Source organism: Botryllus schlosseri, chromosome 6 (genome assembly GCF_051294905.1).
Source record: "Botryllus schlosseri isolate E-star chromosome 6, Bs_hap1, whole genome shotgun sequence".
In the NCBI taxonomy this organism is placed as follows: domain Eukaryota; kingdom Metazoa; phylum Chordata; class Ascidiacea; order Stolidobranchia; family Styelidae; genus Botryllus; species Botryllus schlosseri.
In genome coordinates this window covers 12,043,379-12,062,543 of record NC_137241.1, presented here as the reverse complement: position 1 = coordinate 12,062,543, position 19,165 = coordinate 12,043,379, and the positions used below count along the sequence as shown (strand labels likewise).

At 41.0% G+C, this 19,165-nt stretch overlaps 1 protein-coding gene and 2 long non-coding RNA genes across 3 annotated transcripts in view; 2 read left to right on the top strand and 1 right to left on the bottom strand.

The window, feature by feature from the left end:
• LOC145441029 (uncharacterized) overlaps positions 1-19,165 on the top strand; it is a 416,627-nt gene that overhangs the window by 271,717 nt on the left and 125,745 nt on the right. The gene's annotated exons all lie outside the window — the stretch shown is intronic.
• LOC145441018 (uncharacterized) lies at positions 562-3,272 on the bottom strand. Its single transcript, XM_080318809.1, has one exon. It carries the CDS (start codon positions 3,222-3,224, stop codon positions 2,199-2,201), a length of 1,026 nt encoding a protein of 341 aa, XP_080174935.1. The 5' UTR covers positions 3,225-3,272; the 3' UTR covers positions 562-2,198.
• On the top strand, positions 7,285-9,226 carry LOC145441025 (uncharacterized). The gene is made up of 2 exons (XR_013915695.1): positions 7,285-8,177; positions 8,974-9,226. It is a non-coding gene; the product is annotated as an uncharacterized LOC145441025 (long non-coding RNA).

Below are 19,165 nucleotides of genomic sequence, written 5' to 3'. Positions count from 1 at the left end.
ACCCCTTGGACAACAGTGCGTAACGACTAAATTAAAAGTCATCTCCCGATCCCTTCGCTACAGCCTGGTTCTGAATTATACATAGCCTACTTTGCTTTGTATTTATCTATCTGTGTATTATCAATGTTCATGAACCGAATATATTCTCTCTCTCTCTCATCACTTCGGATTTTTTGTGTGCAACTTGGATTTTCTGTGCGCAGAGACTGAGCCAGCATTGCGCAGCTTAGAGGGAACATTGCTCCCAGGACTGATCATTTTCCCCAACCTACATTTTCAAACTACTTGTCAATCCTGACGGTAGAGTTAATACACAAATTGACTTGATTCGAGTGATTTTACGCATTCGAAAATATAACTCGAGTCAATAAAACCTTGAGAGTTCCAGCCGCACCAGAGTGGAAATGTGCAGCGTTGCTTCTATCGGTGTAGCGTCAATGAACATTTCCACCTCTGCTCGATAAGTCACAGACATACTAACCCTAATTCCATTGTAGAACCTGAATCACATTGCTGCACAAGTGATGCTACGAAACTGACAATACCCACAAATCACAAAAGTAGACTTGAGTTCTTAGTTTATTCAATGATATGTTTGCTTGGTGAAAAATCTAGTAATTTTACATAATTGGTAATACAGTGAATTCTACCTATGTAGTAAACATAGCATATACAGACATAATTGCTACAAATTAGAGAAATAATTACACACACAAGCACACGTCACTCGCATCAGAAGAATGCTGGATAAAAAGTTCTTTGTAAAATGCATTCATCTTATTATCAAAAAGTTTCAACTGATAGCACAGTTGTAATTTCGAATCCTGGCTGATTTCAAAGATATAGTTGGCACCATACAAAATTACTAAGATTATATACAAAACAGACAGGTGTTCAGTACAAATGTTATTTATGTTCGACATACCAGATACAAACAGCCGGCACAACGTAATACAGAATTGAGGGCAGTGAAAAGCTGATAAACCCAGTGGTTCTCAAATAAGGTGCCGATTGGACTACTTAGGGTGCCATGAGAAAATGACATAAGAGTTACGGTCGACATATAAAAAAAATTAAGGACATCGAAATTCTGAATAGGATTTGGGAAGCTTATGACTAAAAAACGTCATCACTGGCAATGACACTGTGGTATTAGAGCCGGGACGAAAGTCATGACTAGGGCAAGTTTTTGTTGCAGTTAAATCCGTGGAAAGTTGCATTTATGTTTGTAAAAATTTGCAGAAGTTGCATTTTGACCACATTTTGCTTGGTTGACTAAAAAAAAGGTCCATTTACCGGCTCAGCTCCCGACATACCCGTAAAAGCGTTACTTCGGTGCTGATTTACGGTGTTTCAGTCGAATTTGGCAGTGTATTCCACCAAAATCGAAAATACTTTCATGAAAAATCGAAAATGTTGCAAAAAGTTGCATGAAAAAAATGGACAAAAGTTGCAAAAAGTTGCACTATAAGATTCCTTTAAACAGCTTACAATAGCATTCTACATACCTTATGAGTATTTAGGAAGCTGTAAAAAAAAGTTGCAAAAGTTGCAAAAACTTGCCCTAGTCATGACTTTTAGCTACAACACTCTAAAAAGGTTACCACTTTCAATCCTAATCTCGACCTTATTTAACTGGTGAAAGAATAAAGAAAGGTCATCCCCATTTAAAAGATCACAATTATTCATACACCACATGTGGCTGAAAAGGTTTGATGCAACGACCTACATTTAGTCACCAGCTTCCCAAATCACAGAACACTTGCAGTGCTTGGGTAGGGCAAACTATTTTACCCTTTCAGAGGATGCAGCGAGGTCAAAAAGGTTGAGAACCACTGCACTAACCAATAGTGAATGTCATGTGGCCTATATAGCAAGAGCTGTACCCACATTGGGATTCAATATATCCGCTGCTAGTTAGCTTTAGAAAGAAGTATCTATAAATGGAAAACTATGTGAACACCTTCTAGCAAAAGTCACAAACTCTTTAACATAAATGTGTACTATATCAAGGTTGCTGAGTTTGATAAAAAAAATCAGTTGTTTAGTACAATGCACCCGCGCCACATGACAAGTAAAAACACCATGGAACTTGAATCACCAACGCCATGAAAGCACACAGGGAGGCCTGCAGTATTCACTTGCTGTCGCATTTTGAACTAATGGAAGAACGATAATCCACCGTTAAAATGCTTTGTCTAAACTGGATTGGCATTGGAATGACCGTTTAAGGTATCGGACTGCTTGACATCATTGTTGTTGTGTTGCGATACATCAGTCAAGGGCACTTTAACTTCAATAATTTCGGCTTGCGAGGCATCATTTTGCCGGCTTATCTTTGATGAATAGACTTTATATGCAGCGAAACCTATAGCCGCTAACAATGCCGCTAGTCCCAGTCCACCAATAACCAGTATAAGGCGATTATCACTTTGCTCGACTGGATCTACAGACTGCAGAGTGACTATATCATGCCTCGTTGAAGTCACTGCTGCAGATGGCTTCAAACTAGTCAGTTTCGCATCGCTGCGGAATATATCGAAAGGTATATTCGAGATGTCGTTCGTTGCAACTGTTAAATGCTTATTAGAGCTGGCAGTTGGTTCTTCTGTCGGAAATAAATCAATTGGTATATTCGAGATATCTGTTTCCCCAGGAGGTTCGCATTCAACATGCATTCCTTTTTCATTTTCGTACCAAACTAGGCACGAACAATTGTCCATCATGCAAGTAACCTGTTCATTACTTACACACGTCGCGAACGAACAGGGCGAAAATGAACATGGATCACAGCTCGTCTCAGGCGAATCCTGCTTCCGCTCATTGTCTTCAAACTCGGGAAAAAATGAAGTGCCATCACCGACATCAGGAATAATGTCTTCGTCTCCAAAATTCTCACTGGCGGGTAGGTCCATGGATCCTACATCGCAGCAGTATCCATTCTCACAACTAAACCCAATTGGACACGACGACACAGATGCGCAATCCCAAACAGCATTGCTGTCATCGAAGAAGGGATTATTGCAGATATCTGTGGCTGAGATGCAGCTAGGAACTTTCATGCAAGGCTCTGAGGTACATGTCACATTCTTCAGGTAACAAAATTCTCCGCGGCTGCAAAAGCTTGGAGAGCACAAAATTTGATCGCAACCGGGGCAGTTCAGACTTTGTGCAAAGCTCAGAGCGCAAACGACATAGAGATGAATGAATAGTGTAGGCCACATCTTATTTACATTTCGTATGAGATTTAAACCAAGATCTAGATGTAAAAATATGCATCGGTTAACATACGGCACAGTAAGAATAGTATTGAAAATGACTGCAGAAGTAACTTCACAATACCTATGAAGCGTATTACATGGCTTCTATTCAGTTGTACTAGTCAACCCTGAACATTTTCACCGAGGACGGCATATATATATGCGGTATATATAGAGAGAAGGAAGGCATATATATAGGGTATATATAAGGAGATTGTTCCAAGAAGAAATGATCCACCAGATAGATAAGGTGGTGAAACACATCAACAGTAAACAGTCCTACTCCCATAATTTAGTGGGTGTACCTTGAGATAAAATACATGACCATTACTCAAGTGACACTATAAACTCCTTAGTATCTGAATTTATGGTCTCTCGTGATGTGACCCGGCCATACCTGTGAGCAATCCTCCCAGCATTTCCGCTGCAATATCTCAAACACTCACTACGGATGATAGTAAACAATATAAATTTGATTGACTCACAACTTTGCCACGCCTGCTCCAGGAAAAAAAAACCTTAATCAAGATAACAGCAACTTTAGTAAGGCGATAGTAAATCTGTTGCAAAAGGTCAAGCTATAAAAAGATGCTTCAAGACATAATGATGCAATGAGGTGGAAATTAGAAAAAGGTTATATCATGTTATCGTGAAGCAGGAATTCCAAGATACCAAAGCATTGATACAAGTTGATGATACTTTGTCAAAATAGAATAAAATACTGCAAATCTCACGATATATTTATTACAACTAGGATTATAGAGTGATACTAGATGTCAAGGTCAAAATACTTTACCTTTAACAGAACAAAAGTATGAAATATCTCAATATTGTGAAATATCTGTTACTTGAAGAAACTGAAAAGATGCAATTGCAGCCTTGGGGCATAACTATTACGCAAAATCTGTTTACACTCTACATGACTTCAATAAATCCAATGCCTGCGTAGCTTCAATTGTCACAAACCAGACTATGGCAAGCTAGATTATGAGATTAAGAGGAGTGCCACAAAAACTGGAGAAGTAAAATACATATAATTGGATGTCAAATGCCATCCACAATTTAATTATACCTAATAAACTGATATCATGGCTTTGGAATGCCTGGATCGAAACAGTCAAGTGAGTGTGTAACACAATCTTAATAAGTTTAGCATAAATAATTCAATTGTGAAGAAGCTCTTCAAAACATAGAAATAAAATATAATGGTAGTTGTATTTTATGGAAATTCTGCTTGTGTTAAACACTTGATAAAGCTACTTAAAAACTAGTAATCCGTGTCTATCACAGACCAAGCAACAGACACATGGTGTTAGTGTAGTATAGTACCTAATGTTAAGGAAGGAAAAGCAGTGCCTCCTGCCTCGCAAATCAACTGAAATCTATTTCAAGTAAAACAAGGACTAGAAAAGTTCTCGAGTAAAGAGCTTATGAAGTAGTTTTTGATTGTTGATCACAAGTCTTCTCTTATCAATAACACGAATAACACATTGCCAACATATAAAATTCAAGATAACTGTACCAATGTGGAATGGGTCAAGGAATAAAAAAACCTTGGGTGAAATATCAGCGGTTTTGAATATAAATATTAGTTGACGCTACACTTTATTGCAATAGGAGCTCAACGCCGAAGTAGCCCATCGAATTCACCAAATTATAAGATAGACCAAATATCACATTGCAACTCGAGAAAAAGTAGAATTATTCCAGTACTGAAGAAGCACTCAGTCACATAGTTTCAAAAAGTACTTGATCTATATACCTCAGTGCTTCTCAACTGGTGTATGTGCCTTAATTAGGGAGTAGGAAAGATTTTAAGGAACACCAGGCCTTCTTATCTAGTAATGGTCCATTCCTGAGTTGCGTTTAAACTCCAAAGTCTATAATAACAACAAATGTTAAATGGCATTGCTGAGTAGCTATGCAACAAGTTCATCATGCAGACACTACTCTTTTAGTAGTTGTGTGGCAGAAAAAAACATACAGACCTAAACACCACCTCCGACCAACCAAACCTGAATCGGTCGAATACATAGGGGCCTATCCAATGAACACATATCACAATCTTGCCTACTATACATGTCATTGACTACAGGTCGAGCTTGAGATACGATTTACCAATACCATGTAGGTGATGTAGCCTATGTCTTATTGCTCTAGCACTCTTTCCAATGTTCTTTGATTAGAAGCAACAAAGGGTGGCTTGATTTTTTACTATTACTGGAGCCCGTCACATTGAGTGATCACTTGATCAATAATCATATATCAGGGTTTCCCCACCTTTTTCATGATCTCGTACCACGCGACGCTTTGTGCTGCCAAATATAATGGTTTTTGTAGAACAACTAATTTGATCGAAACGTATTTTATTTGAAAGAATAATGCTAACAAAACTAAATTTAACGAGATTTTTGTGTCGTTCATCGTCCACCAATTGGTGGAAGCGTGGTGTAAATTTGGTGACGAAACAGTGCATTTAAAGTCATTTCAGGGCACATTTGGGTTCGATTTGAAAACTTGATGACATCATTATTGAAAATCGTACGCGGGCCATTCGCAATTAAAGATCTGGCAATAGGGGAAAGGAGAGATGAGTCAGCGAGCAATCGCCGACTCACTGCGCAGCCCCTTGGACAACAGTGCGTAACGACTAAAAAAAGGTCATCATTTCAGGGACCATTGGAGAGGAGGCAGCTAAGATGAGACACGGTGCAAGATGAGATATGCATTTTTTCTGAAAAGAATCTTCGGATTGACGGAATCCTTTAACGACGAGACGTTGTCTCCATATTGTCATTCTTATCATTATCATATTTTCATCATCATCATTATCATATTCCAGCAACAGCAATGGAATGAGAAAGGATGAGTGTCAATAAGATCAGCATTTAACCACAGTAGTGAACGGAGGGGGGGGGGTCGAAAGAGATTACAATGAAGAGAATGAGAAAGATAGTATCATGAGGTGACACAGAGTTGGGAGGAAAGTGAAATCGTAATAGATGATGATAGGTTGATTGAGTCGGAAGACTTCCTAGTAGGAGACTGGTTACTTATGTTGTATGAGATGGAAAATTTACCAGGTGTAGTCCAGCACACAGTCAATCCAGGACACAAGATGAAGTGAATGTAATGAAAACGGCAAGGAAGAATTGACAGGGGCCATTTGATAAATATGAAATCTTTTATGACAAGCCATAGGCCATAAAAAGGTCAGCAGCTCTTATTGTTGCAGTATTCCACGATGGACAATTTTCTTTTGATGGAATTTTAAATATTATAGTTGAATAGTATATTCATATTGAAATAAAACCCGAATATTTTCGGCTCTGACACTCGTCAGGGGTAATGGTCAGCAACTCAGAGAATTGGAAAGGACACTATAAACAACAATCGAATCACAAAATATGACGTCACCGGCATGAAATTCCGAATAATCAGGGCGGAAATAATATATAATATGTAGGCCTACAAATTCGTTTTGAATGGAAATGATTTCATGATTATTAAATTTTAATCATGATGCTACATAACCTGGTTATTTTTATTGGTCATTTGGGATCAACGGGTGTTCAAATTAACAATAATTGCTGGGGGTCTCGTCTTGTACAGTGTCTCCTGTTACATCCACACACCACACTGGAGGAAGTTGATACGTTTGACACCCACGAAATCCATGAGTATATCTTTAAATATAACTCGAAACATAGAAATAAACAGTACCGGTATGCATCACAAGCTTTCCATTCCAAGAAGTTAAGTTGCCTGATTAATTGAATGAAGGATGCGGCGGCGGCGCATTAAACGATTAAATCACCTTCACTCTGTGATGAACTTAAACGAAGGCCAACTCCTCCGTGGGTGGATGACTGATTTCAGAGACTACTCCCAAGTCGTTTCCACACCTTCCTACATTTTCATCGTATTGCAATCTTGTGGCGATTTTGAAAGGATAAACTCAACTCAACCCACTCGTCCGCGCCTGATCACTGTGTGTTCTTTGCTCCCGAGTCCCGTTGTTTGTATAACTCAGTGGTGGTTATCATAACTGTCAACTCTTAAATTCTTGACGCTAGTTGTCATAACAGAGCTTCGTGAACCTGAGCCAGACTGGTCTTTGGATAGATTCCGGCTCAAGGACTTTTTGAGCTATGTGAAAATGTCTCATTCTCATTATCTATAGATAACTAACCTACGGATAGATACGCAACACCCATCGTCACGCTTGCTTGCCCGGAGTTAATTACTGCTCATGCTCAGCAATCTGAACGACCCGCGTGCTTAAAGGTCAACTGCATGTCGGAAAAGACTTTAGCTTATTTCGTAGATTATGTGGTTAGGAATAAGAAAAAAATAATGAAAAGGAAAAATACGTGATAGTTTTCAAGTAATTTAAATTACAAATCGAAATTCCGAAAAACGGACCCGAAATCATCCAGCCGTGAAATGACGTCAAGTAGTTGACACAACAAAAATTCTTGTTATTCCTGTTGGCTGTTAGGTGGGATTCGTTGCATAGATTTGCTGTGGGTTTGAGTCATTGAGTGAGATCATGAAGGCTGTGAAGGAGGTGATTCATAGAGTCAGATGTTATGTCGCGTATGGTTGCTCCAATACGCAATATGCCGTGCCTACAATGTCTTTACATCGCTGCCAAAATCCATCCGTATACCGTCAGGTGACCGGACGCCGCGACCAAAAGTGCGGACTTAATAGACAACCAAAGGCAGAGACATTTTCAATGACGTATCCGAGATACGAAACGCGCAATAAAGTTGACTGCTGACCACGGAAACTCTCACACTTAGTGCCGACGTACTGCAGTAGTGCCGTTCATACTTCATTTTCACGCACCAGTGAAATTGTGGTAATGGCAGAGGATCGCACTTCTAAAGCTATGCAAAGTGTCCAAAATCGGTTAGTGAAAATGTACTGTGTTAGCTGGTATTGTAAGAGTGTAACTAACCGTTTATAGTAGTATTGACTGTGGTACGGTAGTCATCAAAGTAGTTATTGTTTACACTCATGTGCATGCGCAATCATCATCATCATCATCATTGGTTTATAAGCAATTTTATCAGTTCAATACACCACAAAAAATGCGATACAATGAAAAGTCAGGAAGATGTCTAAGCAACAAGGAGTAGTCTATGGAAGAACTAGGGTGGCATGTCATGGGAAGCGAGATCGATAGATCCGTCGTGGTCCGGTAATCTTGAGGATGGACTGTATATAGGCAAATAACTGAAATAAGTATGCCTTGAAAAACTTTGAGTAGAAGTGTACGTAGTCTGAAATAAAGCCACTTAAAAATCAATCAAGAAAAAAGATGTATAAAGGCATTAGTTAATAGGAGTCTGTAACATGCTGACTTCATGATCTATAATGGTTATGTCGCAGAGCTCATTTTATTGGAAGAGTTGCTATTACTTTTGAAAATAAACTTCTGTTTGTGTACATGTGTAGTCATATAATCATATTAGTTACTTAAGTTACTGAATGAAGACTGTCAGATATCTGTGACTAAATCTCTCAAGATATCGACAGCTCAGTAAAAGATTAAAACGTATCACTATCACCATAGCAGTCCAAAAGTTGGGTATGATGCAGTTGGGAATCCTTCATTTTTATGATACTTCGGAACAGCATTTGGTACACTGCCTTTGATTCGACTTTATTATAAAAATCTGCAATGTTTTTACACCTGCTTTAGATTCCTGCAATGAAGAAGTCGACGCATGTATTCAAGCAAGACCAGATACGGCGGAGTCGACCAAGTCAATTGCGATGGCTTCCTCATTCAACTAGCGGCATCGTGAAAATTAGTTGAAGCCATTGCTGGACAAAAGAAGCTATTGTTGGACACAAAACTATATTTCTCTCCCTGACACAGTAGTACTGTTGATGGATTGGTTGTTGCATTTATTATTTTCAATACAATTATTCCTTCGCGAAGCATTGCAAAATTGAAATCCTTTGAAAATACTAGATGTGAATTTTGATCGTATGTACAGACAGGATTTCTCGTTCGTTTGTGTTGCAGAATCCCAATGGCAAGCAAACAAAACTTCCGTACACAGTTTTTCTCAGCTTCCTGAAAAGCATAATTGTTGTGTTACTGACGGGTAATTACTTGGCACACGACTCAACGTTTCATGTGAATGAGACTCATTCGCTCATGCATCGAACTAGATGGTATAATTATATGACAATATTCCTGATGATATCTATAGTGAGATATCTCTCTGATTGAGCTACTGATTGAAATCCTGGTAATGCTGTGATGCACTAATAATTCGTTAGTTGCTCTCCCACTAATAGTTTGCATAAGTTGGCAATAACCTCCATCCTCTATCCTGTAATTGATAATACCAAGATTAATAACTGAAAAGAGGTAGGGTACTCCACCAAATTACACATACCGGTGTATTTCATTTGGTATAGACAAGCGGCTTCAGCTGAACAAGCTAGGCTGATCATACTATATATTACTAACCTCCTTAGGTTATTCATCAATAATCATACTCAGACGACCGCTCGTTTTCGGAGCAGTAAGGAGTTCCACAGATACGGGATTGAGCTCATCAACACTTGATACGTGTTCACTGTTCAGTTTAAACATTACTTTCGTAAGCAAGGGCAAAATGCATACTTACATTCCTCATCTGAGTAATCGCACTCACTTGGTGAATCCATTACAAGCGAAACCTCCGCGATAACTAACTAATATAATCGCCCTGCTACTGAAAAAGCAACAGCCCTATAGCATACATCCGCAGCGGCCAGAAGAGATGTCAACTACATGACGTCACAATGAACATTTCGCTTTTTCTGTAAACATACCAATATTGGGACTTTCAGTCCAAATTACGGCAATTTCCGATTAGTTTGAAATACGGAAAGTCGGCAATTTCGGTATGAAAAAAAATTCTGAACATGATTAGGCGAAGTTGTTTATAAGATGCAGTTGACCTTTAAATTAAAAAAAGTTGATCTTATTTGAAAGCTACTGTCTCACTGATTCCGAAAATATACATTAAAATCTAATCAGGGCAATGGAACCCCCTTGAAATACACCTCAAAGTTTGAAAATCGTGAACAATCGCAACCACGCAAGAGTCATTGTTATGGTCATTTCATTGTGCTGTATCGCTGCGATCTCGTGTTTGAACACACCTCAGACACATGTCTGAAGGACAGCACAGGCCGAACACGCCCCAGACATGATGTCCGGACACGCCCCAGACACGATGTCCGAGTGTCAACCCAATCAATCAATCGATCAGTTTTATTAACATTTATTTTCATCGTTTCAAAACACCACAAAACTGCGATACATTGAAAAGATAGGAAGGTCTTTCAAGATCAGACGCCCACCTTGGCCTAGGTGAAGTAAAGAAGAGGCATGCACACTGAATGAAACGTAATGCATAGAATATAAGACGCAAGCGACAAAAAGGTGTCATGTGGCAGTGTTGGGATGACTAGAGTCACTTTTTCGTATGACTTGACTTGACTCGAGTCACTTTGGTAAAATAACTTGAATTGACTTGACTCGGCGTATCAGAAATGTGGATTGACTCGTGACTCGGAGCAAAATTCACGAGTCAATTTCAAGTCATCAAGTAATCGGTGTCGATAAAAATCAATGTATCTAGGATATGTTCGGATTGTTCGCCAAACGCTTGTGTATCCCGTGAGAGCGACCAATCATTCAATGACCGCGCGTTTCACCGAGCATCGATTGTTCTCTCACATATAAATTGACCGCAAACGAAGTGATCGAAGCTTGAAGCTGACGTTGTCGTAACTTTAGTGGTAAAGTAATAGAATAGCAAAATGTCTATTTCTGTTCTCTGTTCTTATCTTACCTTAATCGAACCGCTTGTTTTATTGAAATTGAAGTCGAATATAGTTTATATAGTCCGCAACCATTGGCGCAGGCTTGAATGGTATCATATCTATTTGTAAATGGGTAACGTATTGCGTCTAATCAATTCGTTTCTCTATTCTCTATTTTGGCTGGTAACTATAAACTGAGGCTATCAATTACGTAGTTTAACAGTTCTACGTATATGTGAGCAATAAAGCGCCTTCTTGCGTGCATATTTAACTCTATATTCGTTAATCGGTTCGGAATCAATAGGCCTGCGGTTACATGTTCGACTCGACTTGGCGTTCAAGTCGTCTCCGGTGACGTCACGCGTCATCTCCGAGCTGACTCGTAAAAGGGCCCTGTTTACATGATCCTTCACGAAGCTGTATTGTGGACGACCGCTTTAGGAAAAATCTTGACCATATCATGATTGTAGAGGAAAACAATAACAAGTATAAGTTATCAGCTAGCTTTTTCGGCGTCAACGAAGATGGTCCGTAGTGGAGTAGGCGGGAGTAACGACTGTTTTGATTTTTAGGCATCACTTGTCGATGCGATTATTAACACTCAAGTGATCCACTTGCAAACCAGATGTGGCCTCTAGTTGGTTGGCCGCTCCTCTGTAACAGACTTCCTCATGGTGACTCAAGAGTCACGATACAACAACTACTGCAGAGACTTAATTGAAGCATCATCTTGTCGGCAAGACATACCAAAAAGGAAGTAAACAATACCAAGAATCTCTATAATAACTGTCACAAAGAGCAATATAGAACAGCTACTAGCCTGCTACCCACCAATTAGACTTTGAGGAGTGCCAACTTCAGCACCCTCACAACAAACACATAGGCTACCATAAATACAATCTCAAATCCAAAAATATAAAAACGGCAAGCTGAAAATCGTGAACACCCGCACGACCGCATCATATCACCAGAACATTAACCCAGAACTAAAAACAAAGCAATATTCCCCAACACCGCGGCGCTGCATCATCACCAGGAGAGTCACAAATCTCATCATCCTCCCGGGAGAGACACCAGCTCCATCCCATCACACGCGCGCTCACATCAGTTCAGCCAGTGAAACAGTATCGTACGAAATGCAGCAATCGTTCATGTCTTCCCGTACCGATGTGCTGTACAATGTACAATTGTTCATGTACAGTGCACACTGCACAGCCGCTTCTTCAATCGGTTCACTGTGCATGTCGTAGTCGAATTGTAATACCGGTGCAATCCACATATCTTCCGAACTGTAGTCTGAGAAGTAGAAATACAGATGTAACGTTTTTACTTTGTTCGCCATACTATGTAGCTGATGACAGCAACTAGGCTACTACAGATCGAAGCGTCGCAGCCAAATATCAAAAGACACATAGGGAATCGCTAGTAAAACTGTGTCATAAAAGAGCACGGTTGCTACACGGGTACTGGTGTAGCCTATTACATGGATATCATCGTAAACATGCGAGCACTTATAAAGTAACCCCACTTTTTCTTGCCATGTTTGCCCAACCATTGGCTAAACAACATGAAAAACATGCATTTCGATGCCAAGAGCCCGCGCGGCAAAAACCAGCGCCGTCGAACGAAAATCGCCGAGGCCGAATACTCAAGCCGATCGTAAACCACTTCAAGGCCTCTGCACACTGACCTCGCGACGCAACATCGCGAGTTGCGCGTTGCGAGTTGCGAGTCGTAAGTCGCGAAGCAATGCACACTGGTCCCGGCAGTGCCCACAAGCGGCAACTACAGCTCTTGCGCGTTCCGTCCGAAGTCTCGCAATGGATACACATTGCACAGCTCCCGATATATCGCAAAATGAATATTTCGATGGGTATACAATATACATGGGTTTTTCAATGAATAAGATGACGTCTTATATGCACACACTTTTCCATTAACGAACCAATATCATATTTCAATGCTGAAAACGCATAATCTTGGTGACCCAGTTAAAGGCGCTATTTCCGGTTGCCGATCCAAATTTCTGGAGTTCTAGCTGTAGCCTATTATGCTACAGACACCAAGCCTCTCTGTATTCCACTGCCTCAGTGACTGTATCAACTGTCAAGCACTCATACATTAATTTCTCGATATGATAGAGAACAACATTCAAATGCATTATCATTTTATTGTAAATGAATTAAGTCTTAACAATATTCAAATATAACTCTGGGATTCATTCCTTTTCAATCTTCGATTCGCCCTCAGGTATCAAGCATGGAAACTGATCCGTAGGCCTGGTTGATTCATTCTCCATAATGATGCATAGGCAGGCCTGTTTATTTTTGGATTTCTCCAAAAATAACAAAAATAGCTTAGTTTTGGATGTTTTCAAATTTTATTTTTGGAGAATCTCCAAGAATAAGAAATGAAGGTGTTATTAGCCCTATTATTACTGGAAAACTCCACCGAAAGTACGTTATTATCATGTATTAAAGTCTTCTAACACATCGACATCATCAGTGATCTTGATCTAACTTTCCAATACATTCGTCACAAATTAAGTCGTTGGCCTGGAGAATGCCCTCTAAAGAAAAATCGGTGAGAGACACCCGGCCGAGACGCTTATCCCTTTCGAGATATCGGCCTCGACCGTCACAATTGTGGGAAACGTCGAGCCTAGGGGCTAAAAAACGGATGGGTGGCCAACTCTCCAACCTCCTCAAACTTCTGAGCCTTTGCTCCTGACAAGCGCTCGTAGTAATACAGTAATGCGCTTGAAACCTCAGATCCTCCACGAAGATGCATGCCTCATTGAACTTGACAGCCCAACACCCTTTGACCAGATAACCTTCCTTGTGGCGGGCGCCGTTGTCCCAGTCCTCACCTGGAAACAGAGCTCAAAGGCGTTCGACCAGACGCTGGAGCTCCTTCTGCGCCACGATCAGAACGCCAAGACCCTGAAGCTTCCTGACGGTGGTGCTCAACTCTGTGACCATGCGATCGACAACGATCAGTTCACACTATACTGCAGCGAAGGTGTGCCGGACTTTTCTCGTCCATAACACCAAGGGGTTTGGTACGGTGTCCAGTCAACCAAGAGGCCACCTTCTTCATTGACAACCAACGGGCGTCAACAAACTTGGGACACGTACTTTCCATCTCCTGGATCAAGTTGTGTTGCCGTCTGAGGCAGCCAATAGGTCCCGTCATTGTGTAGACCAGTGGTTCCCAACGTGGGCGATATCGCCCCCCAGGGGGCGATTTGGCGGTCCAGGGGGGCGAAAATAGCGGAGGGGGCGATAGGGGGGCGAAAATGGACAAAGGGGGCGATAGGGGGCGATGGCGCGGTAAAAAGGCTATATTGGAGTCCATGACCGTAACTGCCGCACCCTAAACCCCCAATTTGGATGGGAGAGACGAGCTCAAAGGGGGCCCAAAATTTGTTCGTGAATTAACATCAATTATATAGTATTATTTTATAAATTTATGCAACTTTTTCAAAAATTTTTCGCGCTGTGCGCGATTTAATGGTGTCAAATTTATAGCTTATCGGATACCCTTCCCCAAAAAATAATATGCATGAGATATAGAAATGGGCATATCGGCGTCAGCCATTACCACGCCATGACGCAGCAAGACAAGTTTCAGGCCATGTAACATGCGACTCCGAGAAGTGTGCTTTATGCTGACCGACTTCGATATATATACGATGTACATAGATATATGTGGAATTATCCATGAGCGCCTAAATGTCTGACGCCAAATGTTCCTGTCCTGGCAATCAGAACCCCACGAGACAAATGCCATCCCGAAGAGAAAAATTATTTGCCAGTGCAGAAATACCAATTTGCGTCTTCAAGTTTAGTAGGTGCGATTTGAATATTGTAATTCCCAATCATATTGACCGATTCAATCATGAATGATAGAAATTTTTCGCGCTTCACGCCAATTAAGCCGACTAACTAAAGAGTCCAACAATTTTTGCTGATAATTAGCAGTAAAAGAGGTATCTGGAGAGGGGGGTCTGAGGGGCGAAGCCCATCTGAAGTTTGGTTTATCACCCTATGGGGGCCCAAGACCAACGATTTAGGGGGGTGGCGAAGTGCTGTTACGGTCCAGTTGGAGTCACGTCGGAGAAATGACCTTTCATTTTTAGTCAACTCACCAAAATTTAGCTGTTAAAGTATAATTTCGAGCTCGAGCCGAGAAAGTGACGTTTTATTTTAGTCAATTCGCCAATGATTACAGTTTGTATGCCCATTTTTCTGTTCCCAATATTTGGGGGGCGATGATCGGCGTGGAGCCTGAAAAGGGGGCGATGAGTCGAAAAAGGTTGGGAACCACTGGTGTAGACGAAGTGATTGTGACAGAGGCGGTGGTATTTGATTTCGCCGTTCCCTTTGCCTCACTCAGGCTGCCAGCCCGTCTTCTCTACGTGTCACACTGTGAAACTTACAGGAGTGCAAAGACTGAGGGGGCGGGAAGGCAAGATCAGCAGAAACGTGGAGTGGAATGAGTGGAAGTAGTTTTAGCGTTTCGGTGACCCCTCCCTCACACACATGCTGTTTTTATGAGTTTTCTGGTTGTTTACATCGCTCTGACTTGTTTATTTCACTGAAAGACTTGAAAAAACATCATACAAAAAATCTTATTTTTGGATGTTTTCAAATTTCATATTTGGAGAATCTCCAAAAATAAAACCCAATATCCAAAAATAAACAGGCCTGTGCATAGGCCATTTCTGACTTATAATATTAGCCACTACAATTCGTACCAAAGTCTGATAAAGAGGAGAATAGACGAAATCTAACATCAGGAGTTACACTGCTGCTACCTAGTCAACAAAAAGATTTTCAGACGTCGTGTACTGAGATGTACCGGTATCTGAAATATACATCAGTGAACCCATGACATACCACTATTAGGATATGTACCTGCTTAACCCAGTGTCCAACCAATGTACACTGTACAGGTTAAAATGAATCAGACAAGGTATATATCTAATAAATCCACCTGTAGACATACAATGACTGAGGGTTTCGCGGTATCGGTACTGCCGGAGCTGGTTGGCCTTTGGTAATTACCGAGTACCGGTACTGCTTACAGTAGAATGCGCTCTTACAGTTGAGCTTCAAGTTTTAAAATGGCCTCAAATCAGTCTAAATTCAATGAGGAAACAATTATAAATGCCAAATCACGCAATACCCGGACAAACTATTGCGGTGACATCAGGGCCGTAACAGCACTTCGTCAGGCCCCCCCCAAAACTTTGGTCTTGGGCCCCCCATAGTGTTATAGATCGAACGTCTGGGGGGCTCCGCCCCCCAGACCCCCCTCCGGCGATACACTGTTTACCACTATTCATCATATTCATTGGGAGTTTCTTCAGTGAGTCAGCTTTTGTCGCCTAAGCGCGCAAAATTTCTAGAATTCATGATTTCATCGGTCAGTATGATCGGGAATTGCATACATTGTTATCAATTTTTATCTTCTCTCTGCTCACGTAATCAGATTTGCCGGTAGAGCTGAGTGAGGTGTGTTTAAAAAGGTAGGACCACTCAATAATAATTAAACATCTTCGGGCGTATACCCGTTGGCAGGAACAAAACAGCACCTCGTCAGGCCCCCAAAAACGTGGGTCTTGGGCTCCCATAGGGTGATAAAACGACCCCCTCCATCACGTTGTTCGCGTTTGTCACGAAATTACCCTTAAAGCCTAGTGCACATTTGCGTAATTCGTACGCGCGTACTGGACGCGTAAAGTATTTTGGTAGTTTCTTTCCTTTCTCTGCTCTTCTCTCGTTTGCTCGTCGCGTAAAGAGCCTCTTTTCTCTCGTTTTTTTTACGCGGGCATTACGCGGACCTTACGCGGAGAGAGCGATTCGTACGCGCGTATTGTTGACTTGCCAAGCTCCCAATCAGATATAGCTTCCAAATATGGTCCAGAAAAATGCCCGGCATTTTTACACCTACCTTGGCTAGGTAACGTGTCTAACCGTTTTGAAAAGCTTATTAAATCGGCTGTTCACCGTTGTTATTTCAGCGTTAACAGTTAACACGCATGTGGTGTAGCCTACACGACGAAATCCTTGTTGCCCAGCTCTCGAAAATATGTACTCCCTGCCTTTAATGCAAGCAATGTTGTCTACCAATACAAGTGCCACTGTGATAAGATTGTTTGAGCGTATTAAGCAGCATATCCCTTAACTGATTCGGCCAAAAACATGCGCAAATGATCGTACGGAGCTCGCATGTCAGTGCAAATTGGCTACCAGACAGCTAACAGACTGCTATGACGATTACCAAGCATATGCTTCATCAATTGGTCAGTATCTGAGTGAAAACCTCGCCAGTGCACAGCACTATATATCTTTACTGTCATTGCGCGTGGCAGATCTTTGTTTCATTTAAAAGTGTTGGAGTCTACTATTATTCAGTTGGACAAACCTATTTTATGCAGACGAAAAGATTTCCTTGATATTAACCTACATTTTTCTCATTAGTGTGTGTAAATCTTTTCGTCTGCATAAAATAGGTTTACTGTTTATTTACAAATTGCGTCGCTATTATAGTACCGTATGTCCGTATACAGTAAAGTATCTTACTGTTGCCATTGATACAATGCGAATTTCATGGTCTGTGATTTTGATTGTTGCGTTGCTGACACTCGGCAGCGACAACATGCGGCACAGCGCTAAATTTGTTCTCACTTTTCCTTCAGCGATGACGTAACCTCTCGTTTTGGCCAACTTAGTGAGAGAGTGAAAATCGTACGCGCGTACGAATTACGCAAATGTGCACTAGGCTTAATGTGTTAAAATGTGTTGTGTAATGTGTTAAAATGTGCACTAGGCGGTCAGTGGCGGCTCGTGACAATATCGGGTGGTGGGGCAAGGGCTGCGAGCGACTTTTATCAACATGACGTCACAATGGCGTTTTCCAACGTAAAAAAGTAACTTTAATATGATGGTCACATGAATTTCCCGACAACAGTGATTTTAACGTAGGTGCCGCGAGAGGTTTGCCGGTGAGCCGTGACTTGAAGTGTGGTAACAAATGTTTTATTCATTTTTTTTTAATCAAAGGATTATTTTACATAATGTACGTGAACTAAGAATCGTCCCTATGCCACGAATCAATTATCAGGTCATCCTTAGTAGCATGCGTCATGATTTCATGGTAGAGTTAGAGATTACGCAAATCGATAGGCCGTCCGAAAGTGTTTCGTACACGATCCTGGTGTGTTACGACCACTGAGCTGGTGGTTACGAGTTACGACCAGGTGATAGGCAACCAAAGCGGAGGTACCCGGCGTACGATTGGATCAATGGACTGGACAATTTCTATCATCATCATCATTGGTTTATTAGCAATTTTATCAGTTCAATACACCACAAAAATGCGATACAATGAAAAGACAGGAATATGTCGAAGCGACAAGGAGTAGTCTTCTAGACCTTTAATTTTCGCTCTAAAGGCAACTGCGTAAACTAGCCTACGTACGGAGCAAAGATTCAATACGATTCATGTTCGCACTTGACTTGACCAGACTAATTCCAATGACTAGAACTCGAGAGATTGCGTAAGCCTAACTGCAAAAGGTCAACGACTTCGGACACATACGCAATTGTTATCTCATAGATTGGGCCTGTCATATTGAATCCATAACATCAATTTGAATGGTCTTTGAAGAACTAAGGACAGCAGCCTCGGAACTTCGGTCTCGGAACAACATAGTACATTTTGGCCTTGAAACTGGAGATTGTGACGCAACACATACGGCTTACTGTCTGCTGCCAAATCGCCGTTGGAAAATATATTAATCAATAAATACATGAATGAAAGCCGTAAACTTAGCATACTGTTACATGAAATCATCGAGAAGTAGCATTCGCAATCTCATAACCCATTCCGGCATGGTACACTGTCAAAATCAATACAAACAGACGAACACCGAACTTTGAGTAAAATAGATCGAGGAATAGGCTGATCGAATGATCAGCTGTTAGCCGACATCGAAAATGAAATAGCTATCGCATTTGACAGGGGATTGTAAGCAAATGGTTTGAAGGCCACAA